This window comes from Rattus norvegicus, chromosome 3, assembly GCF_036323735.1.
Source record: "Rattus norvegicus strain BN/NHsdMcwi chromosome 3, GRCr8, whole genome shotgun sequence".
Lineage (NCBI taxonomy): Eukaryota > Metazoa > Chordata > Mammalia > Rodentia > Muridae > Rattus > Rattus norvegicus.
Window position 1 is genome coordinate 136,950,074 of NC_086021.1, and position 27,836 is coordinate 136,977,909.

At 44.1% G+C, this 27,836-nt stretch overlaps 1 protein-coding gene across 2 annotated transcripts; it reads right to left on the reverse strand.

The window, feature by feature from the left end:
• Positions 1-316: 316 nt before the first annotated feature.
• Ckap2l (cytoskeleton associated protein 2-like) lies at positions 317-27,430 on the reverse strand. Of its 2 annotated transcripts, none has more exons than XM_006234995.5 (9): positions 27,257-27,430; positions 26,474-26,540; positions 24,299-24,350; positions 18,667-19,907; positions 14,994-15,201; positions 9,856-10,011; positions 4,963-5,023; positions 2,882-3,065; positions 317-1,534 (listed from the first exon to the last, which is right to left on the reverse strand). In XM_006234995.5, exons 1-9 carry the CDS (start codon positions 27,291-27,293, stop codon positions 1,309-1,311), a joined length of 2,232 nt encoding a protein of 743 aa, XP_006235057.1. In that variant the 5' UTR covers positions 27,294-27,430; the 3' UTR covers positions 317-1,308. The 2 variants fall into 2 exon arrangements, with proteins under 2 accessions (XP_006235057.1, XP_001057508.3); XM_001057508.8 differs by having other exon boundaries at positions 2,882-3,068.
• Between the last annotated feature and the right edge of the window lie 406 nt (positions 27,431-27,836).

Consider the following 27,836-nt stretch of genomic DNA (forward strand, 5'->3'; position numbering starts at 1 on the left):
TACAAGTCTTGTGGTCACTAAGCGACCGTCTGAGCTGGCTGCATGCTGGCAGGGATGGATCTACTTCTCACAGAGGGCTCCGTCTCTGGCCGGGAGACTCTCTAGGTGAGTTTGAAGAGTCTTGGTGGTATAAGCCTGATCTTGAGAGGTGGATCTGCTTTCCTCAGCGAAACGTCCACCTCCTCATGAGATCACATCAGATCCTCTATCCAGGGTAACAATGCATCTCTTGGGGTGTCTATCAGTATCTTCCCAGAGAAACTCCACGTCTTACTAAAGCCATCACCACAATAATAAAGAGAACAACAAACAGAGATGAACAGATATTCAGGGGTTTTTATTTTAGGTATTACTTAGTACTTAGCAATCATAGTAACAAAGCTAAGATTTAAAAATGTGCTGACTAGCCTTTTCTATACATTATATTTACAAAACAACTCTGTTTTTCCATCTAAGAACAGTTAGTTTGCTCAAGGTGCAGGAAAAAAAAAAAAGCCCCGCCATGGTCTCTGGGGCGCTCATGGCCTCCTTAGGCTACAAATCCACTGGCAGAGAAGGGAATGCATGCAGCACTTCTGTCCCTACAACCTTGTCTGTACTTGAGGCATTTCTGAATGACAAGTGCAAAAGGAGGACTGCAAATGAACCTGGCTGCCACCTCAGTTCTGGATTGTGCTTCACTAGAGGAAACCCGCCCAGAGAGGACATGTGTCACCCTCATCTCTAGGGTCACTGTGAAGAAGTCAAAGGTCTCCACAGAGAGAAGTGAAGATGTGGCTAGTCCCAACTTCTCTGTAACGTGTGGAGTTTTACTTTCCAGCCTGGGGAGCTGGTGTCAAAAGTCAGATCTTTGTATTCTAGGAACCACCCTCCAGGGAAGGGCGGATGCTGAAAGTCAGTCACACCACAGCACCAACCTTTGGGTACAAAGAATGATCACAATAGGATTATAGCAGATGAGCAAAGTGTGAGCTTCTTTTTTCTATTACAGTTGACATAAATTAATATTCGGTATCCTGAAGTTATGCATGCTGTAAAACTATCATAAAGTATATAACAAACACATGAACCAAGAGTTCTCTTGGGGATGTATGCTGTGAGAGTAAACCCAATGCCTTACTTCTGAGACCCAAGAGTCTATCGTCTGCATCGTGGGGATTCAACATACATTTATTTCAGGTCATCAAGACAAGGGCATTTATGTCGGGCAAGCCCTAAAAAAAAAAAAAAAAAAAAAAAAAAAAAAAAAAAAAAAAACTCATTTAAAATAAAAAAAAACAAAAAACAAAAACACCAAATATCAAAAGATCATGATTCAAGGATTTCGAAGCCCAGTGTCACAGGCAGAGCCTCATTTTCACGGAAGACAAAGCACTCTGTGTTGTCCACTTCCAGGAGCTCGTTAAGAGAGGCCACGACTATGTCACGCTCCTGCAGCATTTCTGGGTAGCTCGCCAGTGTGCGCTCGATCCTTGCCGAGCGCCTCACAGGAGTGATGAGCTTCATGTCTTGCACTTCTGGCATCCCGCATATTCTGAAAGACCAACGGATGCGTTCAAACCTTCACGGCTACAGGAGCATTCATTCTCTTTCCTTCTTGGTTTCTTACCCCGTAATAAAGCATAGCTGGTACTTCAGTGTGAGCCTATGGTGGCTTTTCCCTGAAGCTCAGGGAGTCCAGCTCCTGGATGTGGTGTCAGCACTGTGATGTTATGAACGAGGGGTGAAAATGGTCTTTATGTGACATCAACTGCTTTACAGCCGCTGTTTGTTTATCCTTACACACTGAGGAACCCAGGCCCAACACCGAGCCTGACTATACTCGTGACTTCTGAGATTCCTTCTTGTGTCCACTCAATTGCTCAAAGCCTATTAAGACGCTGCTCTAATCATGTACTGAAACAGAACAACTGGGCGTCTTCCTTGTAAAGTTGCCAATGCAATTAGGAACCTTTCCACGGCTGACCTAAACTTCACAAAACCACTGGCTGCATTAGCTTATGTGAACGAGCAAGCAGGCCATCTGAAAAGCTCCTGTCACAGTACATGTGGAGCCACTGGAGGTGAGCTTTGTGCTGACTGCTATCCTGTATCTGTGAGCCAACAACAGTGGGGCAAATGATGGCTACGGGTCAGGGTAGCTGTGTTCTCCAGACAGAGGGAGGCACAGAACTGCTTCCTTGGCGCTTCTATGTACAGCCCTTCCAGAAGCATGAACAGACAAGAGAGACATTAAACTTACTTTTGGAAACAACACTGATACACTGTCGTATGTATGGCCTTAAAATGACTGCGGTTCTGCCTTGAACATATCCCTCTTGGAGAACAGAAGGCTCTGAGCAGTGGCCTCTGACTGGAACAGACTCAGTTGCCCCCTTGATCTTCTCCCAGGGCTGCTACAGTCCCTTCTCTCCCACTTGCTTGGGAGATAGCACTACCCAGTTCCCTTCGGTGCCAGGCTGGTAGGACACCTAAGAGTGGAGCAGTGGTGCAGATGCAGGAGGGGTGTGGATCCATGCTAACACCAGCCTGACTGCAGCACTCACTTCACAGAAGTCTTAGGGTGGCAGGAAGGGACAGTATATACACACAGAACAAAAAAGAGCCCGACTTGGCTGTCCAGTTCTAACCTCTACCCACCCTCAGCCCCTTCCTGAGCGCCAGAGACCATGATTTGGGCGTCTCTGCCAGTGCAGTCTGGATCCCAGCTCTCCTTTCAGCGCTGACCTTTTCGGTCTCGGAGAGCTCTGACACTAACCCGACCTACCCTTCACCACACCTGAAGCAGAGGTCTCTACTCCTGCTTCTCTGATGTGTGTAGAAGAAACAGAACTCGACTAGAATCAGGTCTGTGGTCAGAAGTCTGCTGGGCTCTGCTTACCTAGGGATCGGGGCAACCTGTAATTTGATACCGGGGTTATCCCACTCCACCATGGGTATCCGAGGTGCTGCTGGGGCCCGCTCCCTTTCTATCAGCGGTGGGCAAGGCTGCTCAGAGTCGTCCTCCTTGGCCAGCTCTTCCGCAGATGTGGTATTGGTTCCCGCAGCTGAGCTGTCAGAGGTGACTGCTGTGCACACAGGCCAGGGAGGGAAGAAAGAGGCAAGCAATTTAACAATTAAACTAAAATCAGTAACGCAAGGCAGTGTGCACAGCGACTTCCCAGTAACCCTCACGGACTCTGCAGAGCAGGTAAAGAGCTGTGACTCTGAGGTGTGACTCCAACTGCCATCTACATGGTTTTTTCCTTGCTATATTTTACAAAATAGTATTCTTTTTATTCTTTGAAACTTCCATACATTTATAAAATGCATATTGACTGTCCATCCACCGATACTCCCTCCAACCCTCCCCCACCTTCTTGCCAAGCCCTACTGTAATGCCCTATGACACCAGGCAGCCTCCCAGGCGGCTCCAGGCAGCCTTTTGGGCACGTTTGCTGACTGATGATGGATCCTCGATCCCTCACAGTGCTGACCACATTCTCGTTTCTTATTCTCATGAGAGCTCGGAGAGTCTAGTCACTCTCCTTCACCACAGCCTGGATCAATTTTCTTGTCATTATTACAATTAATTCATTAAATCTCTTAATCCCTTCACATTAGGCTGTGAATAAAAAGTTGTAGTAACATTTTATGATAGCTCAACAACAAACATTAAAGGAAGGAAATCAAACGGGGATGGGCAGACACAGTATAAAGGCTGAGGTCCTGAGGAAGGTCAGTCGGTCAGCAAGTGCAAAGGCATGGCTTCCACTTCCCCTTTACAATAATCCTCATCGAGTGTTCTACTCTGCTCCTCAAAGTACTAGCTTCTTATCTGTTTTTCTATACACCTTCACAGTCCCCAGTTACAGCCCTCCTCCTCCTCTTCATTCCTCTTCCTCCTTCTCCTCCTCCCTCTTCCTCCCCCTCTTCCTTCTTCCTTCTCCTTCTTCCTCTTCTCCCCCCACCCCCAACACACACACACACTCAAAAGGTCTTACTCTGTAGTCCAGGCTAGCCTTGGATTTAAGGCAAACCGCAGCCAGGATTGCAGGCATGAGCCACCTTGGCCACCTTAGGTCTATTCTTATGTGACATCTAGGGTAAGAACCTATTTTATCTTCTAAGGTACAGCACCCTTTCCCTTTCTACTCATATAAAAGGTATCTTGAACATCTATTATATGTCACTGAGTTTGGCATAATTACTCCCACAGATAGAGTCTTTCAAGGTTCCAAACAGTGACAGGGACGGTTAAGCAAGGGGAGAGACTCTTGAAGGAGATGACTTTGGATGAGTGATGGTAACTTGCTGTGGTGGTTTGAATAGGCATGGCCCCCCTATGGCTCTGAGTGCCATAGTGAGTGGCACTCTTGAGAGGTGTGGCCTTGTGGAGGAAGTGCGTCACTGTGGAGGTGAGATTTGAGGTCAGATATGCTCAAGTCATGCCCAGTGAGACAGTCTTTTGCTGCCTGTGGATTAAGATGTAGACCTCTCAGATCCCTCTCTAGCACCATGTCTGCCTGCACACTGCCATGTTTCCTGCTATGGCGATAATGGAGCAGACCTCTGAACTAAGCCAGCTCCAGGGAAGTGCTTTCCTTTCTAAGAGCTGTGGTGGTCATGGTGTCTCTTCACAGCAATCAAACCCTAACTAACACACTTACGATGATTAAACATATAACAAACCCTAACTAACACACTTACGATGATTAAACATATAACAAGTCAGGGCATCTCTTCCTTTGGTTCTGTCTCTTTTGATAAACTGTCATTTTGTTTTTCTGGGGGACACCAGGAAAGCAGGACACACTAGTCCAGGCTGCTGTGGTGAACATAACCTTTGCTCAGAACTGAGCACATATTTACTTGTACTTATAGAAGTGAATCAGTAGATGATTGCAGCTCAGAAAGCCAGGCCATGGTGGTTTTTACTTGCATATGGCAAGGCGGTGAACTGAAGTGCAGAAGTGACCGTACCTTCTGCGCTTCTGCTTGTGTCTTGCAGAATGTTCAGAACTTCCTGCAGCTCCTGTATTGGCTGGAGATAACAAAATAAACAAACGGTGTTAAAAGCATTCATGGAAAAACTGAGCTAAGGACTTCTGCTTGGCATCAAGTAAACTTTCTGCAATGAAAACGTTTTCTTTTTCAATCCCATAAACACTTCAAATGATTAAGTTTTAAAGATTCATAAGGAAAATTGAAGAAACCAGTAATGTTGATTTAACATTGGCACACCCAATTTCAGTGAAAAGATGGGTTCGACGTTGTTTATAATAAATTTCTTTAAACCAAATTCTTTTTTCATAATAATTTATGTCATATCATTAAAAATGTGTTCCTACATAAATAAAGCTTCTGCCTCTAAGATATAAAGCTAGATAGACAGAAAATGCACCATGCACCCCTGTTGTCTGTTTACTTCTTGCTTTCATGATAAAGTTTGGGCACTGTATTTCAGAAAGATTTAACCAGAGGTTAAACTTTAGGAAGAATTCCCCCACAGTCCCATCATGCAGGCGTTTTAAAGCCTTTTCTGCATCTTTCCTTGGCCTCTGCTTTCATGTCTTTATTTAGTTACTATATCTAAAGAGCAGGGAAAAAATGAACCCAGGGAAGGAAAACAAAAAGCTCTACCACACAGAAGAGCACGCGAGCCGCGTCACAGAGCGGACCTCACAGAAGAGCACGCGAACCGCGTCACAGAGCGCACCTCACAGAAGAGCACGCGAGCCACGTCATAGAGCGCACCTCACAGAAGAGCACTCGAGCCGCGTCATAGAGTGCACCACACAGAAGAGCATGTGAGCCGTGTTACAGAGCGCACCTCACAGAAGAGCATGTGAGCCGCGTCACAGAGCGCACCTCACAGAAGAGCACGCGAGCCGCGTCATAGAGCGCACCTCACAGAAGAGCACTCGAGCCGCGTCATAGAGTGCACCGCACAGACGAGCACGTGGGCCGTGTCAAAGAGCGCACTGCACAGAAGAGCACGTGGGCCGTGTCACAGAGCGCACCTCACAGAAGAGCACGCGAGCCACGTCATAGAGCGCACCTCACAGAAGAGCACTCGAGCCGCGTCATAGAGTGCACCACACAGAAGAGCATGTGAGCCGTGTTACAGAGCGCACCTCACAGAAGAGCATGTGAGCCGCGTCACAGAGCGCACCACACAGAAGAGCACGCGAACCGCGTCACAGAGCGCACCTCACAGAAGAGCACGCGAGCCGCGTCATAGAGCGCACCACACAGAAGAGCACGCGAGCCGCGTCATAGAGCGCACCGCACAGAAGAGCACGCGAGCCGCGTCATAGAGTGCACCGCACAGACGAGCACGTGGGCCGTGTCAAAGAGCGCACTGCACAGAAGAGCACGTGGGCCGTGTCACAGAGCGCACTGCACACACAAGGTCAGGTGGTGCTTTATCACAGGGATGCTATATTTATAATGTTTTTCTGACTAGGTACTCTGTATCAAATTAATAAGCACACATGTGTACACACACACACACACACACACACACACACACACACACTTGGTTAAGCATGCTGACACACATCTTTAATCACAACATTCTAGAGGTAAAGTCAGGCAGATCTTTGAATTCCAGGGTAGCCTGGTCTACATAATGACGCTATACATTTGTTTCAATAAAACAAAACAAAATAAAACAAAACAAAACACCCACTCTAACCAAAACAACAAACAAAACCCAAACCAAAGAACCGAGCCAACCAAATGACAAGTTGTAAACACCTGAGGTTGGAAATATATACACATACTGTAATAAATGTGAATTATAAAATACTTACATCAGGCATATTTTATTATTAATTTTTTTAAAGACATGGTATTACTATGTACTATAGGCTAAGCTAAGTCGGGCTGTGTAGACAAAGCTAGTCTCAAACTCATGGCAACTCTCTTGCCTCAGCCTCCCAAGTGTTGGGATACTGGGGCAATCCCAGCCTCATGAAGCATGTTTTGCATATGTATAGTTCTCTGGTAAAAACGGTAGACTGGACCTCACACACTTCTAATCTCTGCTGAATTCTACTGAAATGAGAGTCAGGATTAAGAAGAACTTGGAGAGAACAAGTAGCTAAGACATTGGACGGAGTGCTGGAGAGGACTGCCAACCTGCACCTCAGAGAGCTGGGGCTGGGGAGGGGAGAGAGAGGCTGAGGAAACTCCTGACACGCATGCACCACAGAGCTTCCAAACTCACAAACAGGAGATGAGGCCTCTGGAGCATCTACTGAGGCATTATGTCTGCAGCCAGACCCCATGCAGCCTGGTGACTGTGCCCTGCCATCTTCACCCAACAGAAACCTGGGACACATTGTCCCCATTCCTGAGGGAGGACTGGGGTGGGTGCCTATTTGATAACAGGATAAATCAGAATCTCCAGGTCTCTTCTCTCCAATGGCTATCTCTCCTACACAATTCCTAGCTCACAGGAAGGAGCCTGACAGACCTCCCCACTCCCAAATACTCTAACCAGCTAAAGAGACCAGAAGATACTGGTACTGATAGAGGGGTCTCTACCAACCAGTACAGCTAGACCACCCTACTGGATAGCTCACAATATGTGGCCAGAGCTTTGCTTGTTTTTGGTGTGTTTGTACATACATGTACGCATGTTAAGTGTGTATGTATCTGTGTATGCACAAGTGCGCATATATATATATATATATGCAGCAGCCAGGGATCAACCTTTGGTGTTCCTCAAGAGCCATCCATTTTGTTTTCTGAGGCTACATTTCATTTGGACCTGGGAGTCATCAGTCAGGCTAGGCTGGCTGGTCAGAAAGCCCCAGGGAGCCGCCTGTCTGCCTCACCAGTGCTGGGGTTTGTGTCCCCACAACCAGCTACTATATATGGGTACTAGGGATCAAACTCAGCTCTTCATGCTGTCCAGCAAGCACTTTACTGACAACTGAGCATCGCCCGGCCTCTGGAGCTGTTGACACTCTTTTCAAATCTACCTGAGTGGGTACGTGGACCCCAACCTCACCAGCATCTGAGTAAATCTGTCAGTGAGTAACGGAGTCTGAAACAACAGTGAGAGCAGAGGAAGAGCACTGGAGAAGAGACAGGCAATGCAGGAAGCAAGACACAGACCCTCAAGGACTGCGGAAACTGTCTGCAGTGATGGGGACCAAAGCCAGAGGACATCTGGTAAAGACAGAAGCTAATCCTTGTCCAACCTGGAATAAACGAGAGGGGTCTCAGAGAAAAATAAATCAGCAGTCTATCTGAAGTCTTGATGTGATTTAGAAAATTAAAGAATATGAAAATTAGTTTATAATAAATATCCAGAAAATGAAACAAAGGCAAAGTAAGCAATGGATTAATTCTAGGAAAAGCAGATGTGTCTGAAAGGCAAGGCAATCACAGTGCATACTCCAGTGCTCAGTACAACCATGTAGTCTTACACATGAATAACAGTATAGACGCCAGAGTGGCAGACTTCCATCTGGTGCCAATGGAAACAAGGACGATGGCACAGGCCCACGAGAACAGGCGGGGCTGTCTGCATGTGTGTGAGGGCTGGGGATGGGCAGATCTGTGTAAGAGAAGGGCAAGGCCATGTCCTCATCTGCAAGTTCACAAATTATGTCTGAAAGAGAAAAGTCATGAAATGGGAATGTAAGTATGTCTTCTGAAACTACAGAGGTAAAAATGGAATGGGTTTGCTCTGGGAAGTAGAAATGTGAGGGGTGGGTAAGGAAAAGTTGTTACTGAGTGAGACTGACCAAGCTGTGCACAAGTACAACAGCATGAGCAATCCTGGAGTTCCACGGGATGGGAGGAGGGAGAAAACAACATTTAAGTGAAAAGAGTTACAAAGTTATCTGATATTCTCTTTGTTAAATAAATCTGCGGAAGGTGGTTTCTGTTTGGTTTTAGAATTAGTAAGCTCTGGGCTGGAGAGATGGCTCAGCCGTTAAAGGCGAGGCTCACAACCAAATATATAAGAATTAGTAAGCTCTGGATTTGTGATGTTCTGAACTTAGTGCACTAAGTTCTTTTTAACTATTGGATCTTGATACTACATTGTAACTTTCTACATCCATTTCCCAAATTACTTACTTCTGTAACTAGTGTTAAGTAAGACATGGGTACTTGGAGAAAAAAAAAAAAAAAAAAGCCCAAAAACCAAAAACCAACAACAACAACAAAAAAAAACCAAAACCAAAAAACCAAACCCCTTAACCCCAAATTCTACTGGTATAAATGTAAACCTCCTTTCTAAGAAGAATCTAAGAGGTAATTGATGCATTAATAAAGAATACATTCTACAGCTAATCGATGGTGGTGCATGCCTTTCTTCCCAGAATTTGGGATGCAAAAGCAGGCAGACCTTGTCTCAAAAAACAAAACAAAACAAAACACAAAGCCAATACATTCTCCCTCAGATTCTCTGATTGCCTTTTGAGGTGAAATAAGTTTTTGCTAGTGCGTTAACTGTAAAAACCACTGGGTTTCACTGTGCTTCTCCAAGTGTGCGTCTAAGGCACTTTGATCATACTTTTTGATCATACTTACCCCATGGCCCCCTAACTCCTATGAATGGAAGCTTCACGGTGCAGTACAGAACCACATCACTGCAAACCACAAAGAAAGCCCATGAAAGGGCTGGAGAGATGGCTCAGTGGTTAAGAGCACTGACTGCTCTTCCAGAGGTCCTGAGTTCAATTCCCAGCAACCACATGGTGGCTCACAACCATCTGTAATGGGATCTAATGCCTTCTTCTGATGTGTCTGAAGATAGCTACAGTGTACTTATATATAATAAATGAATAAATCTTTAAAGAAAGCCCATGAAAGAGAATTTGACATCAGCCATCCAAGACAGATACTCACTGCTGCCCCGTTCTGAATGGCCTCTTCATACAGTCCAAGAGCATCGAAGGGGCCTTTACTTGCCAGTAACTTTGCTTTGCACACCCAGAACTTGGCAAATTTTTCAGCCTCAGGAATGCTGGACACTACGGTAAATATTTCATTAGGAAGTACACCCTGGAAAAAGAAATGCCAGATATAATTTTTACCACATCACTGTTATGTTGCTCATATCTCTGAAGGCACAGTCATTATAATTTTTCTGAAGTTAAAATTTCAATTTCACTGAGGTATAGGAAATATATAATAAACATATAAACATCCCATTTTAATTGTGCATTTCAATAATTTTTAACATGGACCTTTACATTTTAAGAGTTATACAAGACAAAAAACATTTATCACAGCATAAGGTAAAGAATATGTTCTATATTTTTGTGGGATGAAAGACACAAACAGAATCAAGATTTAGTTTAATAGATTCTTCTTATATATTAAAAATGTCCACATATTAATAGAATTGTGAACTGCAAGTGAAGGCTACTTCCCACGTGACTAACCACAGCATGCATGAAAAGCTGCAGAGAGAAGCAAAAGGCAGGGCAGATGCGTGAGTGCAGGTCTACTGCAGATTTATGCAGGAAGATACAAAAGAGGGAAATTCTATGCAAAGGACTTAGAAATGGCTTCTGGCTTAGGTGCATGGCAGGGCGGTGACAAGGGCTAGGAGAAAAGTGAGCCAACAAACTAAGAAGTCCAGGCTCTGCTCTGCTCACAAGCTCCTCTGGAGATGTAAAGACACAACTGTACACTCCCAATTGATGATCACCAATGGCCCAGGAAAGCAATGCGATATAAAAGGTACAATCAACTCAACTAAGAAGAATGAACATAGCACAGAGAGTGAGGGGCGGAGAAGACAGGATCAGCAGAGTGGCAAACTCCCTACCACAGAAGGAGCATAGGTGGTCACGAGGAATTCTCCCAGAACCCAGGGAGACACAACAAAGAAACAAGCAGTGCAAAGCGCAAGTTCAGAGTTCCCAAGGCCACATCTGCTGCTCACTGATCTCGATATCCATAGAAAAGAATTTCTTGAACGCTGAGAGCAAAGTTAGACACACACTCAAATAAGCCATACGAGAAAAAAGTTTAAGGACTAGACAGATAAACAATTGTTTGCACTGGAGGTTCTTGGAGAATTAACTGGTACATAATGTATCTATGTATGCATGTATATATATTTAGAGTCAACTAATATATACACATATATGTATGAATATATGGATATATAGAAAACCAAGATAAAAATATAACTTAAGACCAGGCAGTGGAGGCGCACTCCTTTAATCCCAGCACTCAGGAGGCAGAGGCAGGTGAGTCTCTGTGAGTCAAGGCCAGCCTGGTCTACAGAGTGAGTTCCAGGACCGCTAAGGCTACACAGAGAAACCCTGTTTTGAAAAACCAAAAGTAAATAAATAACTATCTTTAAAGCACCTAGAGAGGTAGGGGAAATAAGGGATTATTTATAAGGAATGAGATTCACATAGACAAGACTCAATAAGTCAAAAATTTCAGACACAAGGAAAACAAAAGAAAGCAGGAGCTTCCAAATTTTTAGAGAAAATTCCTTGTAGTTAGAAATCCTTCCCAAACTATGAATGGAGCAGGAGGGTGAAGTAACAGTGCTTTCCTAGCATAAGGACTCGAAGTCTGCACGTGTAATTAGTAAACATACTTGAATTTCCACCTACCATGTTATTTCATTTCATCGATTTATAATTTCTTTATGAAACATGAAAAGAACAGTAAATACAGAAATAAAAGAACGTGAACACAGGAGATTCCTGTAAATGGAATTACAAAGTCAAGTGTCAGGAGTAAATTTAGATACTAACTGTGGAAGGCAAGACCTGCTGTTTAAAGTGGAGTATTTCAGTTTGTATACACCCATAATACATCTCTAATATTTAAAACTAAAGACATGAAAAAGACCTCACAAATGGAAAAAAAAGGAAAGGAAGGAAGGAAGAAAAGAGAGGTTTGGCGCTATTAATATCTGAGAAATTACAGTGAGTCATGAATGTGTTGGACACTTAGAAAACTAGGAGCAAACCCTGACAAATGTAAGGAGAAGCTAGTCCTTCTGGAACAACTCTGGCATAATCCCTCAGAAAGGGAGACACTGGGTAACAAACAGAAAACACTGTTTCACTGTTTTCAACACTTTTGCAATGGTTACTAAAATGATCAGTCATTAAGACAACAAGGAAGCTCAACCAAGAAATTCTATTAAGCAGAATCTAGAGAAGGCCCCTTTACCAACCACAATACAATTGCAGACTAGTAACAGTAAGAGAAAGGCCACTGTATGAAATGAGAAGACATGCTACTAGGGTAACGTTTGCGGTGAAGAGGTCTAAATAGAAATGCTAGGCACTTAGAAACAAATGCAGAGCAATGGGAACATGTCCGCATCAGCCAGCTACTCAGCCAACGACTTCAACTTAGCTCAAACCCACGATGGACCTGCATTGTGATGTTGGGGCTGGAACCCTGTGAAGGCTTTCTGTCTGGGGTGGCTCTGGCTGGGCCCTGTCCACACAGGAGAATAGAGAGAGACTGTCCAGGTGAAGGACAGAAGAATCCTTTCATCCACTTTCATCCCCTAGCAGTGGTCCCTCACCAGCGACAGCAGCTGGTTCTAGCTGCAGCCAGCACTGGTAGGGACCACAGGGTAGGGGACTTTCCTCAAGGTCTGAACTCCAGGCCCACAGGCTCCCTCCTCTCATCCTTAAAACACTATTTGTTGGGTAGTACACCCTTCTGGAAGTTGGAATCCTAGTTTCTCCGAAGTTCACCTCTTCTAGTGAGATATTGTGAATTACATACGCAGTCTTCCTCCATTTTCTGGCATATAACTCCTAAAATCCTTGGGATCTCCAAAGTCTCTGGCATGCTAATGAACTGATGACTGGCACTTCCTAGAGTAGCCTGAAGATGGTGGCTGCTCACAGGACAAGAGACAAGCAGAGTCAGAGGGTGGGAGGCTTCGGTCCTACCCACAGACTCTGGGGAGGGATGGAGAGTAAGCTGACCACTAATGGTCTAACGTAGATCAAGGTAGTCAACTATGCCGACGTAATGAGGTCTCCATAAAATCCCAAACCAGACAGGGTTCAGGGAACTTCTGGATAGAACAGGAAGGTTCGTGTAGGGTCATGCTGGACAAAGGCATCTGTTTCTGTGACCTGAGCCTGGCTGATGAGTATTTGTTAAATGTGACAGATATTAGACAGTAAAACCAGGAGGCAAGTTTATAGCATTCACCATATTCATGGGAAACTAAGATTGATTAAATAGGCCAAGCTTTTAAGGAAAAGCTAAGAAATTAACAAAGGACAGAACAAACATAGACACTGAAACATGAGAAAATGTTACTAGAATCCAAAAGATTTTATAACCTTTAAAAAGATCTTAGAGAAATCAGCAAATCTGATCCCCCTGCCTCGCCTCCTTTATTTTTTGAGATAGGCCTCACTATGTGTTTGGGAATGGCTATGAACTCTCTATGTACCCCAGGCTGGCCTTGAGCCCGTGATCTGCCCATCTTAGTCTACATACTATACATTCAGTCCAAGAAACAAAAACCAATTATTGATTACAGGAGAATGCAGTCAATCAATGTGTCATTTGATTGAGACTAGGAAAACATATAAACATGTGATGTCCTGCAACTTGCAAAACCAAGCAACCTGCCTCATTTCCACCTACAGTGCATGCACACATAGGAAGCCTGGAGGGACAGCCAACAACACGTGATTGCCAGCTTCAGGGAGCAGACTGGGATGGAGGTCTGGTCACTAATCTATAAGATTATTTAAATTATTTTAATATTAAGGAGGCACTGATTGGAGGAGGTTTGCAGAAAGAGTTTGGTTAGTAAGTGTTGTTCTGCCACATTGTGAATAGCCAGAACCCTACTAATGGCTGGGACTGTAGGGTCTGCTTCCAGGCTCAGCACCAGGGAGGTGATCCTTGGGGCTTACTAGCCAGTCAGCCTCCGGCCTAGTCTACTACGGAGTTTCAGGGCTGTGAGACCCTGCCTCAAAACAGCCAAACCAAACAACAACAACAAAACTCACCCCAACCCAACCCAACCCCCCAAACAAGGAAGCCAGTGCCTGAGGAATGGCTGTCCTCTGGCCCTCACATAAATGTGCATGTAAGTGTACCCATCCCTGTCCCCCATGCCAAATAATGTATTCATGTATTTGTTTTTAATGAAAACAAGATAAAGAAATAAACAAACCTCTGAAGTTTTGGAACCTTTAAAAAGATCTTAGAGAAATCAGCAAATCTGATCCCCCTGCCTCGCCTCCTTTATTTTTTGAGAAAGGCCTCACTGTGTGTTTGAGGCTGGCTATAAACTTTCTATGTACCCCAGGCGAAATATTAAACAATGTTCCCCTGTGTCCCCCGAGTCCACCGCTACCAGACAGGCTTACTTCTACTGTAGGTGCGGTCTTTCTACCCAGAGGTTCAGCATAGTGCGTTATAAAGGCTCTGCTTACTAAGGCAGTCACTTCGGCCTCACACCTGTTGTCTTCTCTCTACTTTATCCTGACCTGTGGATTCCAAGACACAATCAGGACGCCATTTCTAGCTACCAAAATTACTCAGAGGAGCTAGAGATGGTTAACTGATTAAAAGCACTGGGCGCTCTGCCGGGGACCAGGGCTGTTTCCCAGAACCCACATGGTGGCAGGCAACCATTTGTAATCCGCAGTCTGGGGATTTATATGCCTTCTTCTGGCCTAATGGGCACTGTACACACCATGCAGCTATACACATACACCCAAAGCACTCATATGCAAAAACCAAACAAACGTTAGAATTCGGGAAATGAATCCAGAGTAAATGTTGCTTGCTCTTCGGACCCTGCCACAGGAGACGCTCCTGTTGTCTCTTTAGTCTCTGGGTTAGTCTCCTGAGATCTGAGCAGCCACCTAAGCACGTGTCCTCACGTTACTTCTGCTCTTATCGCTGTGGGTCTCTACTGAAGAGTGGCTGGGTTTCTGCAGAGGCGAAGGCTCCTGAAGACCCTGTCTTACCCAGGATGGAGTGCGGCAGAGGTCTGCACTCTCCCTCTCACTCACCTCTTCAATGAGCCTCAGACACTCTGTCAGAGTGCTGTTGATTTTCCTGGACAGCTCCAGCTGAGCTGTCTTCTCTTCTTCTTCTCTTTCAATGCTCTTCCAGAAGGAGGTGTTCATTTCCTCTATGACTTTTCTTCTTGTTTTAAATATCATGGGAGGCCGTTTATAGGTTTTCCCTTTAGATTTCTGCCATTCTTCCAGCTGTTTCCTGTAATGTGATGGGGGAGGGGAGTTAGTTCTTTCCCTCTTTCCTTAACACGTCTGCTTCTAAAACACATGACTACAGTGACTGAATAACTAAATCCACTACTGCAGACAAGTTCAGGGGGACAGAATGAAGAACGATGGTGTACAGAAGCAGTGTCCACACTAGGCTTACTGTCACTTAGCATTGCTAGGACTACAGAGGACTGACTGTGCTTCAGCTTTTTTTAAAACAATTTATTTATTTATAATGTATACAGAGTTCAGCCTTCATGTACATTTACACACCAGAAGAGGGCATCAGATCCCATTATAAACGTGAGCCACTTATGGTTGCTGGGGATTGAACTCAGGACCTCTGGAAGAACAGTCAGTGCTCTTAACCGCTGAGCCATCTTTCTAGCTCCTGTGTTTTAAATTCTTTGGCCCTTGGGCTGGAGAGATGGCTCAGAAGAGCACGGACTGCTCTTCCAGACGTCCAATCACATGATGGCTCACAACTAACTATCTGTAATGGGATCCGATGCCCTCTCCTGGAATGTCTGAAGACAGAAACAGTGTACTCACATATATACAATAAATAAATCTTAAAAAAAAAAATTCTTTGACCCTTGATTCCTTTTCATTGCTCTTCTCTAAGCTCCATTTCCTAACGTGCTGCCTTGGATACTGCCTGCCCTTAAGACACCTCAGCACTCCATTTCTGCCCCCAGAAACTTCTCACCACTCAGACCCACCAACCCTGAACTCTGTCTTTAACAGGGTCTCAGGGCTCAGGGCGGCCCACTTCACCCCAGTTCCTTAGCGCTCTTCTGACCACACAAGCCCCCTTTTTATTAATCAATAATCTCAGGGCTCTCTTCTCCTCAAGTAATCGGTCTCTGACAATGCCAAGTACCAATGCTGGCTTTCTGCTGCCACTCACATTCTCCACTCCTCCAAATAGACCGTTACACAGAGAGTGGGGATGGATGTAGACACCAAGTATTTAGAGGGAGGCCCTCTAGCTTTGTTACATCACAACTGTGTTAATGCTCAGAAAACGCTCATTTCAGCATCAGATCACTCCCTGGAGCCCCAAACCATGCTAAACACATGGCCTTATTTGTACCTGTATTTGTAGTCTAGCAGGCATTGCAAGCCAATACCACACGAAACAAAGCTCTTGGTATCTACCTCTAAACCCCTTCTTATTCCCCCAATTTGATAAACAGTAGTCCTTAAACTCAGGAGCGGTCTTTGCTTTTCCTTGTGTCTGACACACCTCCTGATCACCATGCTGAGCCATACACATTACCGTCTGTCTGAAATATGAAGAAACTACTCTAACTCTTGTCCCCTCTGTCCATAGAGTCCATCAGTAACATAACTTCCCATGGCTCTGAGATAGAATGAACAGTTCTCTGTGGCTGTCCTGCCATCCTTCCTGACTTCCCGTCACAGTCCCCTCCCTCTCCCTCATGGAGCTCTGGTGGCCTTCCAGTGTCCTGACTGAGCTCATCCCTGCCTCAGGGTCTTGCGTCTTTGGCCCTCTGTTCAAAGGGTCTGCAATCATCCTGTCTCACTCATCAGTGTGCTATGTGCCTCCTCCAGTAGGGTACAAACTCCGTGAAGGCAGAGCTGGGTGTTCAGTGCCCAGCACAGTGCCTGACACACACAGGATTTCAATGACAATACAGTAAAACCCACCTTTTAGAAGTGTGTGGTTCTGTGGGTAAAAATTCACAAGACAATTTGACTGTACCAATAATCAAGATATAATACAGCCCCCAAAACTCTTCAGAGAGCGAAGCTTACCTCTATTTTCCAGTTCCTGACTGCTCTCCCTTTTGTCTTTATGGTTTTGCCTTTCCCAAATGTCAATAATTATAAAAAAATGAAAGTTCTTAACTGTCATTTTCCTCTGACTCTATCTAGAAGACAGGCAAGCTTACAATCTATGCAGTGCTTATTATAGTCATGATTCTTCCACGATAACAAAGCTGAGACACACAATCTTTGTTTCCTCCAATCCAGTGGTTCTCAACCATCCTAATGCTGCAACCCTTCAATGCAGGTCCTCGCACCGTGGTGACCTCTAACCATAAAATTACTTTCATTGCTACATCATAACTATAATTTTGGTACTTTTACGAACTGTAATGTAAGTATCTGATATGCAGGATGTCTGATACATGACCCCCAAAGGGGTCACACCCCTGGGTTGAGAACCACTGCTTCAGTCCCTAGCATTCTTATCTTATCTCCCTAGCCTGCTTCTGACCACAATGAAGAAAACTGTCCTTTCCTAAAATCAGTGCACTTCTAGGACTTGTATGCCAGGACTAATTTCTCTAGACTTTCCATGTATACTCTAAGTCTTCCTTGTTCACTTGAGCCTGGCACGATTCGGGTGATGAGGGACCACTCATCATGAGTGGATGGAACTAAGTCTTTCCACAGACTTTATTCCCTTTGCAACCACACATGCTGTCATAAGCCAATTTGTGACCCAGGCTGAGAGTTCTGGAGCAGACAACTCTCACCCACCCTCGGTTGCTGGGCTCCTCCTCTTCCTCAGCTGCCTTAGGTTTCAACGAAGACATCAGTGTTAGAAGAACTTCCCCAGAATCTGCTCAGGCAGTCGTCCTGGCTCTACCCTCTCAGCCACACTGCCAAACAGTAAGTTATTTTCTGGTAGGAAGGCAAAGAGCTCTGTTCTGAGACCAAATGCTGCCCTTCCTCACTCTGCTGCAACTTTTAGCCATCACCTAACTTTAACGTTTGTTTCATTGTTGTCAGGAGTACATTTTCTATTCTAAGCAGGCACATATATGTGCACTCTAAGGAGGCTCATTTGCATTCTGGGATTGCAACTAGTCTTGGACACAAAGAGGACAAAATCCTTTGACTTGTCTTTAAGTACCACATATAGCTCGAGCCCCAGCAACCTCATGTTCCAATTCCCAATACCTGATCCCCATTTCTGTTTACTTTTCCCAGCCTGGCTAACTCATACTCCTAGAAGCTTCCCACTTCTCCTTCTGGCAACTGCCACATTTAATCACTGCTTCCTTCCTTTCTAGCTATGGGAACTTACTACTGTGGTTCCTTTCAACCTGTCCTGTTCTGCTGCTCAGTATCTTTACAGGACACTTCCTGGGGGCTAGTTCCCACCAGCAACTCCTATTTCCTGCTCATTCATTCTGCTCTGCCTTCAGTTTTAAAAAACAATTTTATAATCTATAAAACATTTGTGAGCCCCTACCTTTAAGTATTAATATTTATTCCAATCTTCTTTTCATGCTTTTGCTAGATACCACCAAGGAACTATCTCTCAACCAAGGATATATACACGTCTAAAAATGTGTGTATATGTTGGTGGTTCCAGGGGTGGAGTTTATGGCCTCATACCTGCTAGGTACGTGCTTTATCACTGAGCTACAGCCCCAGCCCCAATCAGAAATATCTTGGAATTAATGCAAAGTACCTCCGATCCTCTCCTTCTGGTTTTTTAACATGTGGGTGAGTCTGGGTCACGCTCGGGGCTCCCTTCCTACTTGCGGCTGTGGTACTGGCTTGAGTCCTGGGAGCAGTCTTGTTCAGAAAATGGCTCTGGGGAGGAAACCTTTTGAACTTGGAGTCCACTGTCTGTGCTTTCTGTTGAAACGTGCTACTGTACTTACTGTTAAGTGTTTTATTTGCTCTTATGTTAGGTGTGCTTGGAATGACTGAGTTAAAGTCGCCAGTCATCAAATTAGGCCTCTGGCTTATGGCTCTTGATTTTTGCAGAATGCATGATGTCCGGGGTCCAAGACAAGGCTGCACAGGCTTCTGATCCTGCTGCATGTTGAGATGCCTACTGTTATGTCCTCCCTGAAGCACACTGAGGTGGGAACTAGGTTTAGTATGTTTTACTCTTTGTTCAGTAGCAGGGCAAGGCTGTACCTTAGTTTCATTTGGTCTTCCAGATCTAACCCTGTTAACCATTATATCCTGTGTGTTCTTGATCACTGGTTTCTTCAATGTTTGAGTCTTATAATGGGCTGAAACGGAGTAAGAGGGAGCTGTTTGTGAGGGTTTTCCTCTTGGTCGCGATGAATCTGCTGTAGGGAGTCGCTGAGACTTCCCCGGCTGAGCTCTGGTTTGTGTGTTTCTAATGAGCTGTGTGTTGGCTCTGTCTTTCAGAGCAGTATGAGTAACTGAACTTTTGCTTGAGATCTGTTTAGGAGCCAGACTTCTCTGAGTTTGATTAGAAGAGCCAGTTTTTGGCTTTCTTATAGAATGTAAGTCAGAATCTGGCTTTTTAGGTTTTAGCAAGGTTCGGGGCAAGTTTTCTTTGTTCGTTTCATCTAGAAAGCCATCCAAAGATTGCTTTTCAGCATGGGTGTCAGCCACAGGATCTGTACACTTAGCTGTTCCTCGAGCTTCCTGTTGCTGTTTGGCTTTTAATTCCTGTGTATCAGGGGACTGCCTGGGTTTTCTTGACAGTCCTGCAGTGGATGGCACAGTTTTATGTTGCTGCTGAGGCTTGCTGGACTGCTTATAGTCTGAGTTAGAAGGAAAACATCTTGGCGTGAGCCCTTTGCTTGGAAGTTTTGGTGGCATCGACTCTGGCTTCTGGGACCCTGTGATATTGGCTGGTTTAGCCTGGAGTTTAATGTTGATGGGTTTTGTAGTTTTGCCAGGCAAAACAACATGATTGGAAACATCTTTTTTAGGTCCAGGAGTCTGAAAACACAAAGAAAAAATATGTTTAAAAATTCATAACAATAGCTCACTTTTTAAAATGATGAAAACAACTGTATTACATCTACAAACTAGTCTTAGGATGTTATTTAAGAAAGATAAACATGGAGTGCAAAGGCTCACCTTTGTAAGTAGATGACTCTTGTAATTTGAGTTTCTATTTGAAGTATGCCAGTCTTTTTTATTTATCAGTTAATTAAAAAAATAGTTGTTTCAAAAATAATTTGCTTCTTTTTAATGTCTTTCATGTTCCAATGAAGAGTATTCCTAAATGGCCTGGGCAGATACACCTCAGTATGACGACATAATAACTAATAGCAGGTATCTCAGCAAGTCCTCCCTTGTCCAACCACACTAAACATCGTTTTCCTTTTAGCTACTTGCCTGGGAAACGTTTGAACCCTGAGTCAGTGCTGTTTGTTATTATCAGTAACACAGGTAAACACAGGGAGAGAGAGAACACTGCAACATGAGTCTTACACACCCCTTCTCCTACCTTCAACAATTGCCAAAACCCAGAAAAACAAAATAAAACAAAAGACATCTGAGGTCCTACTTGTAGAGTCAAGATAGAATGTTTTCTTCTGTAGAAAATAGTTTTTTTTTCATATAATCTATTCTGATCACAGTTTCCCTATCCCAATTCCTCTCAGATCTTCCCAACCTCTCTTCCCATCCAAATCTTTACCCCTTCTCTCGTTACAAAACAAGCAGGCATCTAAAAATATTAATAAAATAAAATAAAAGATGAAAAATAGCCAAAGAAAACACTTAAGAAAAGCTCTAGAAGCAGAGACACACACAAGACAGATTCTTAAGGTTAGATTTTTTTTTAAGGTTAGTAAGTACTTTAGTTAGTTTTATTGTTAACCTGAACTTGAGAAGAGGAAATATCTATCAATTGAAAAATTGCCCAAATCAGATTGTCTGGTGGCTATGTCTGTGAGGGATTGTCTTGATTGGTATGGGGTGGACTTGCCCACTGTGGGTGGTACTATCCCTACGCAGATGGTCATGAGTGATATAAGAAAGCCAGCTAATAGCCGGGTGTGATGGCACATGCCTTTAATTCCAGCACCGTGGAGGAAGAGGCAGGTGATCTCTGAGTTCAAGGCCAGCCTGTTCAATGAAATAAAGTTAGAAAGAAAGAAAAGAAAGAAAGTTAGGGTGGGGGTGGGGGAAGAGATGGGGAGAGAGAGAAAGAGAGAGAGAGACAAGGGAGGAGGAGAAGGAGGAGAAGGAGGAGGAGGAGGAAGAGGAAGAAGAAGAAGAGGAGGAGGACGTAAACTAAGCATGATCCTGGGAGTGAACCAGAGAAATGATCTGGAAAGCAGCATCCCTCCATGGTTTCTGCCTCATCACTTGGCTTGACTTTGCTTAGTGATGAACTGCAACCTGGAAATATAAGCCAATTCAGTCTCAAGGTGCTTTTGGGAAAAATGTTTTTGCCATAGCAACAGAAAAGAAAGTAGAACAATAAGCAGATGTTTTAGTCAAGTGACTTAATTTTGGACAAAAACAGAAATGGTTACAGGAAACCAAAAACTAAGGAGGGGAGAACTTCCTGGTAAATAATGAGAGGAGGGGAGTGGAATATCCACAGTGACAGCAATTACTCAGGAAGGAGAATTCAACAAATGAAAGAGCATATATCTCCATGAGAAGACACAGAAAGGTTCAAACTACCACTGTTTTGCTCATAGCATGAAGATTCCCTAGGTAAATCCGTAGAGGGAATCTCAAACAAGAACCACATAGCACTAGGGACAGCAGCCTGAAACGCTATCAGCCACGTGGTGCTGCCAAGGGTGAGATGGAGGAGAGCTGGGACGGGAGGCAGAGTGAGGTGGTCACCCACATGGCTGTATTTATATCTGGGTTACCACTAGGACCTGATGTTTGCTTCAGAGTTCTATTGTCTACTGAGAAAGTGGGGAGGCTGCTATAAAAATGTCTAAATGCATTTTTATGGCTTACATTTTCTTATATATTTTAATAACTTTGACATTTTAATACAATTTAGTATTTTAAAGCCTCCGATTGGCTGGGTTTTAGGAGGTTTACAAGGTTGTACAATGATCCCCACAGCCTGCCGGGCATTTTTATCACCCCAAGAAGGGATTTGTTAGTAGTCACTCTTCATCTCCCTTTCTCCACAGGTCTTAGCAACCACTGAGCTGAGTATACATAGATATACTATACCTATGCAGCGGGACCTCTTAACTAGGTAGATTCATTGTGTGTGTGTTGTGTGGATGCATCTGGCTTTTTCATTTCCCTCCTGCATAACATTCTCAAGACTCACTCATGTTGGACCAGTACTTTACTACTTTTGATCTGAAGGAGTCTTCTGTAGCCTAGGCTAGCCTTGAACTTGATATGCCGTCAAGGATAACCTTATACATTAATCCTCCCACCTCCTTCTCCAGAGTGCTAGGATCACAGGCATGAGCCATCACACCTAGTTTATGTGATGCTGGAGTTAAACCCAGAGCTCTGTGTATGCTGAGCTGGCAATGCACCAACCGAGCTATACCTCCAGCCCAGAACGCTGTTATTTAAAATGGAAAAATGTAAAAAGCTTTTTAGAGAAGTTTGATGCTTCTAGGGGGAAAAGGTGAGCATGAAGTACAGATGGTTGCCCCAAACCTTATTTGCAAGCATGCCCCCCCCTTTCTTGCTCAGGGTTGAGTAATTTAAACGGTGTGGCTATGCATATTCACCATTAGCTAATGAACAGTCGGGTTATAAACACTGTTACTATGAGTACAAACAATTCTCACATGAGCATGTTTTCAATTTTAGATATGCCTACAGAATTTCAGAACCATTTGGTAAATCAATACTTACCTTTAAGGAAACCGTGAAAGTTTTCTCCAAAGTAGCTACATCAATTATGCTCTTATCTTCCATGTTTGAGGTTTGGTTTTTCCACATCCTCCCAAAACTATCTGTCTTTTTGAATTTAGCTATTTTAGTAAGTGTGGCATAGTTTCTTATTGCTTTTGTTTGTGTTTGCTTTGCTGTTGCTTTTGGTATATGTATGTGTGCAGGTTTGTGTGTGTGTGTGTGTGTGTGTGTGTGTGTGTGTATATCTATATGTGTCAAAAGGTGTGTGTTTTACTGGGGACTGAACCTAGAGTCTGGTGCATGTAACGTTTTTCTACTGATCTATATTCCTCAGACTTATTTTTACTTTTTATTTTGGGACAGGGTCTTACTAGGTTGCCTAGTGTGGCCTTGAACCTTCAACTGTCCTGCTCTTAGCAGGGATTATCAGCCTGGTCTGCCAGCCCCACCTCTCATTGTCAGTTTGATTTGCATTTTCCTAATGGTTAACAGTATTGGCAACAGAACTGGTTTCTTCTTGTCTTCAACATCTTTTGAGAAATGTCTACTCAGACTCCGACTATTTCAAAACTGAGTCATTTGTCTCTTAATTGTTTGAACTGTAAGAGTCATACACCTATCCTGGGGACTAGATCTTTATAAGATATGTGACTTGCAAATGTTTTTTTTTGACATTTTTTGTATCTTGACTTTGGATCAGCCTGACCTGACTAAAGTATTACAAGTGGTAGAACTGGTCATTCAGTTTCAAGCTCTCCAGTGAGAGAGAAAAGTGCTACTATACCTAGGATAGGACATTAGAACTGAGGGTGGGGTGGGGGTAGATTTTAGAGATTAATTTGAGTCCTTCATCTGGTAGACAAAGTGAGCTATCCAAGAAAGGCTGACTCTTAATTCTTTTAAAACAACCTCAGAACTGTCAGATCAAGTTGAAAATAAAGCAAGTAGGAATAATTGCTTTAAGCTAAATTTACTTTCACTCACTCTGGGCATCTGAAGGAAGAAAATTCACAAGGGATGTAAGGAGGACTTGGCTCAAGAGAGATTTACTCAAGATTGCTAGAGAAGGCTCTGTGCTAGACTCTGGGAGATGATTCTCAGGACTCTCAGTAGAAAAGATGTAAGCAAAAGAAAATAATGATACAAATGAAACAGGGGCCACTGCAGGGCTGGGAAAGATACTAATGCATATCTCACTGATGGTTTAAAACTCACAGAATGATTTCTAAAAGTTGGTTTATTCTTTAAGTGGCCCATGGACTCAACATAACTTATTACTAGAATGAGACAGGACTTGACTTTTACTGGTTGTATAATTAGGCCAAGGACTTATTCTCTTTGAATCCCATTTCTCAGATATAAATGGGCACAGCTGTAATAACAGTAATATTTAGTTTTTAGGAGGGGACCCTATGTACTTGGGTTTCGCCAGACAGTTTTGATTCCTGGCTCAGCACTTTATTTTATTCTTAAAGCATTCTGGTTTGAATATTAAATCATACAATATAGGGCTATTTACTTACATATTTAGAAGATGGTGGTTTAGGGCAGATATTCTTGGCTTTTAGATAAGGCCTATGAAAGATAAAAATAAAATTAATCCTTCATACAGAAGAATCAGGGAACCTTGGGAAGAATAGTGATTAAAACATTATGATTAGGATTATAAACCAATAGACTTTCTATATAGGGTAAAAAAAAATCAAAATTCTGATTTAATAAGAAATACCCTCACTGTTCCTTCCTCAGCCCTGTATCCCCTCCCATGATCATAGCCACTCTTACAAACTCCTTTGGTGACGTTTTAGGGGGGCTCTCCTAGGCACAAATGAAGCATTCTAATAATATTAATGAAATGTATGTGGCTTCTTCATAGCTACAGTCTTATTTAAGCACCAGCTCTTGCATACTGAGGGCCAGACATGAGAGGGAAGACAGAAAACAACTGCTTTGTTAAGAAATGTCCTTCCTGGCTGTATGTCTCTTCATCAGTGATTTCCAGAGGTGGATTGATCATAGCCAATTCTTCAGATCACGGGGGTCACATTTATGATTTTAACCAATGTTTAATAAAAAAATGAAATATAAGTATTTAATGTAAATATTTATATAATAAAATAGTATAAATAATATAAATATTAAAATGAATATTAAATTATTAAGTATGAATATAAATAAAAATAAAACTGTATTCATACTGAACACGTATATTTCTCCCCTTGTTGTCTAAACTGAACTATTTCCATGGCATTAACAATGTACTGGGAGTCCCGAGTAGCTTGTAAGTGATTTCAAATCTGTAAAAGGATACGCATAGGTTACATATAAACACTACAGTATCTCGTGGAACATCTGCGCATTCTGGTACCTGGTGAGGACGGAGCTGAAGCTGAAATCTAGCTAGTGAACCAAAAAGAAAGATAGAACAGAGCACAGTTTAGAAGGACTCCATCTCCATGAGCCAAAACCCAAGACTTCCAGAGAGACGTGGATGCGATAAGCCGTGGGAGGGCAGGAATGTCTCTAGCTCTGTAAGTTATGTATCTTTATGCACTAGAGTGACGGACAGGGGGGTTGGGGATTTAGCTCAGTGGTTAGAGCACTTGCCTAGGAAGCGCAAGGCCCTGGGTTCGGTCCCCAGCTCCGAAAAAAAGAACCAAAAAAAAAAAAAAAAGAGTGACGGACAGGCCTGGGGAATGTGTGTCAGTGGCAGAGTGCTTGTCGTCTAGCATGTGACAGGCCCTGAGTTCCACTCACAGGACAGGGGAGAGGAGGAAGAGGGAAGGAGGAAGAAGAGTGAGAAGAAAAGGAGGCAGAGGGAGGGAGGGAAGAGAGAGACCTTATAGGTACCAGATGAATCTTTGTTGAGAAAACAATTTTCGTTCATTTAATCTAGGAAATAGAGACGAGGAAAAACCCTAGGTAAAATTACACGGGCTAGGAAGATCTCCAGCATCCACATAAAATCAGGCATGGTGAGTGCCATAACCCAGGCACTAGGCGGAGATGAGTGGATCGCGGGGGCATGTTGGGCTTTGGGTTCAGTGAGCAATGCAGTCTTACGGGAGTAAGGTGGAGAGTGCTAGAGAAAGACGCCCAACAACCCCGTCTGGTACACACACACGAAACTGCCATCCAAATAGGAGGCTAATACACCTACTCCAAGCAAAGGAGAGAAATAGCAGAACAAAGATGGTATAGTTCTGAGAAAAGCAAAGGATAAAGTGGTTATGGTCTGTCCACCTAAAATATATGCCGGGAGGCTATCAAAGGAGAGGCTGGGAGGATGCTGAGGTGCTGCCATCTGATTGCTGCTACTGTGGACTGGCCATAACCACCTCTACTGTCTTAGCAAGCACACACCAGAGCCAGGGTCCTCCAGTTGATCAGAAACTGCTCTGCTGGGAACCAACTTTCCCAGGAACTGGAAGGGACCAGAAGAACTTCCAGAGATGTAGGTAACAGTGTAGAGCCTTTCTTCTTTTGCAGACTGTTAGGGAAAAAAAAGCTTAAACCTCTGCCAGCAGACAATACTGCCTCAGGTTTTTTTAAAAATCATGTCTGGACTGAAACGTTCCTTTTGTTATTACAGGATCACCATGCAAGTCAAACAGACAGGAAACAAAAGGGCTGGTATATCATTGCTATTAGCAACCAGGGCAACAAAGCCAGCTGTCACTATGGGAAGGTGAACTCACTTGGTGTTGGGGTCCTTCAGCTTTCCCTTGGCTGCTAGGTACTCCTGGAGCTTTTGCCACCGTTCTTCTGTAAAACATGCACAACAGACACATTACAGAAAACCCTTTATACCTTTAAATATGATCCTTTCTTGTAGCTATTTTGGCTCTGATAAAGTCACCAGTCCTGTTATGCTTGCTTTCAATACCAACGGTATTAGCTTGGTGCCAAGCCCTTTACTAAGCTGTTTACACTAATACAACACTCCTATGAGGTATTTGGCTGTTCGAAGCTCAGAGGTGAAGTGACAGGCTTAAATTTACCCACTAATATGCAGCAAAGCCAGGATTTGAAAGCAAGATTTTTTTTTCTAACCCTGGAATTAAAAATTGTGCGCCTAGGACGGTGCGCAGAACAACAGGCCCATAAATGAGGACAGTGTGTGTACATCGAAGGTGACATGGGGGTGGGGCATACTGAAGAGGTAGGAAGGGCTCCAGGTTCCTCAGAGACTAGGGTTCACAACATCCTTAAGCCTCAGCCCACATTTTATCAATCAACCTCCAGACAGCGCGCATTTTATCAGTCAACCTGCAGAGTCTCGGTCTGGGGCCGAACCGGGCTCCTGACTCCTGTCAAAGTTCTGGCCATAACTAGCATACCCGGGTGTCCCCATGCGGCAATGGAGCGCGCCGCTCCTCGCTGTGACCCGGGTCCAGCGTCCTTAACCTATCTGAGCCCGGGGGAGACTGAAGCAGGCGGGGGAGGCCTGGCAGCTTCTGGAGGCTGCCGACCACACTTACCCGCGGCTGCGCTGGCAGCGGGGCCGGGCCCCACCATGACTCTACCGTGACAGTTTCTTTCTTCAAAGGGCGCGCCTTGTTCTGGTACGAGAGCCGGGCGCCCGTCTGGACGCTCCTATTGGCTTTCGCGACTTTGAAATTCACCAATAGGAAAGCGGGGAGGGCGGGATAACAGGAAATGGACACTTTGCTGTTGCCTCCACCTCCGGGGGAACCTCCCCCGAGGCGTTGAGAATGGAGAATTTCGGAGAAGGCCCGCCCTATGGTCGGGTCACTTCCGCAGCGATGCCTCTAGAGTGAGAGCTGGTGGGTGAGGCCAGAAGTTGACAGGCTGACTGGCGGAGGAGAGGACCTTACTGTAGCCAAATTTGGGCTAAAGACGGTTGTGACAGTTAAACAACCGGGGAAAAACAAGCCGGAGACTAAGTATCTGTGCTATCGGTTAGGCTGGCTTTGACTGCAAATAATAGCATGCCAAATGCATGGTCCTTATTAGTTATTGTTTTCATTCTTGTGGCCAAATACCTACCAGAAATAGCTTCACTCCGTGTATTCCCTGAGCAGCTTGCGGCGGCTATAA

Coding starts and splice junctions, on each gene's coding strand:
- Ckap2l (XM_001057508.8), bottom strand. CDS start 27,293: ATGGTGGGGCCCGGCCCCGCTGCCAGCGCAGCCGCGG. Junction 26,541..27,256: donor CGCTGCCAGCGCAGCCGCGG/GTAAGTGTGGTC, acceptor CATGTTTTACAG/AAGAACGGTGGCAAAAGCTC. Junction 19,908..24,298: donor AACCACCATCTTCTAAATAT/GTAAGTAAATAG, acceptor TTGTGTTTTCAG/ACTCCTGGACCTAAAAAAGA.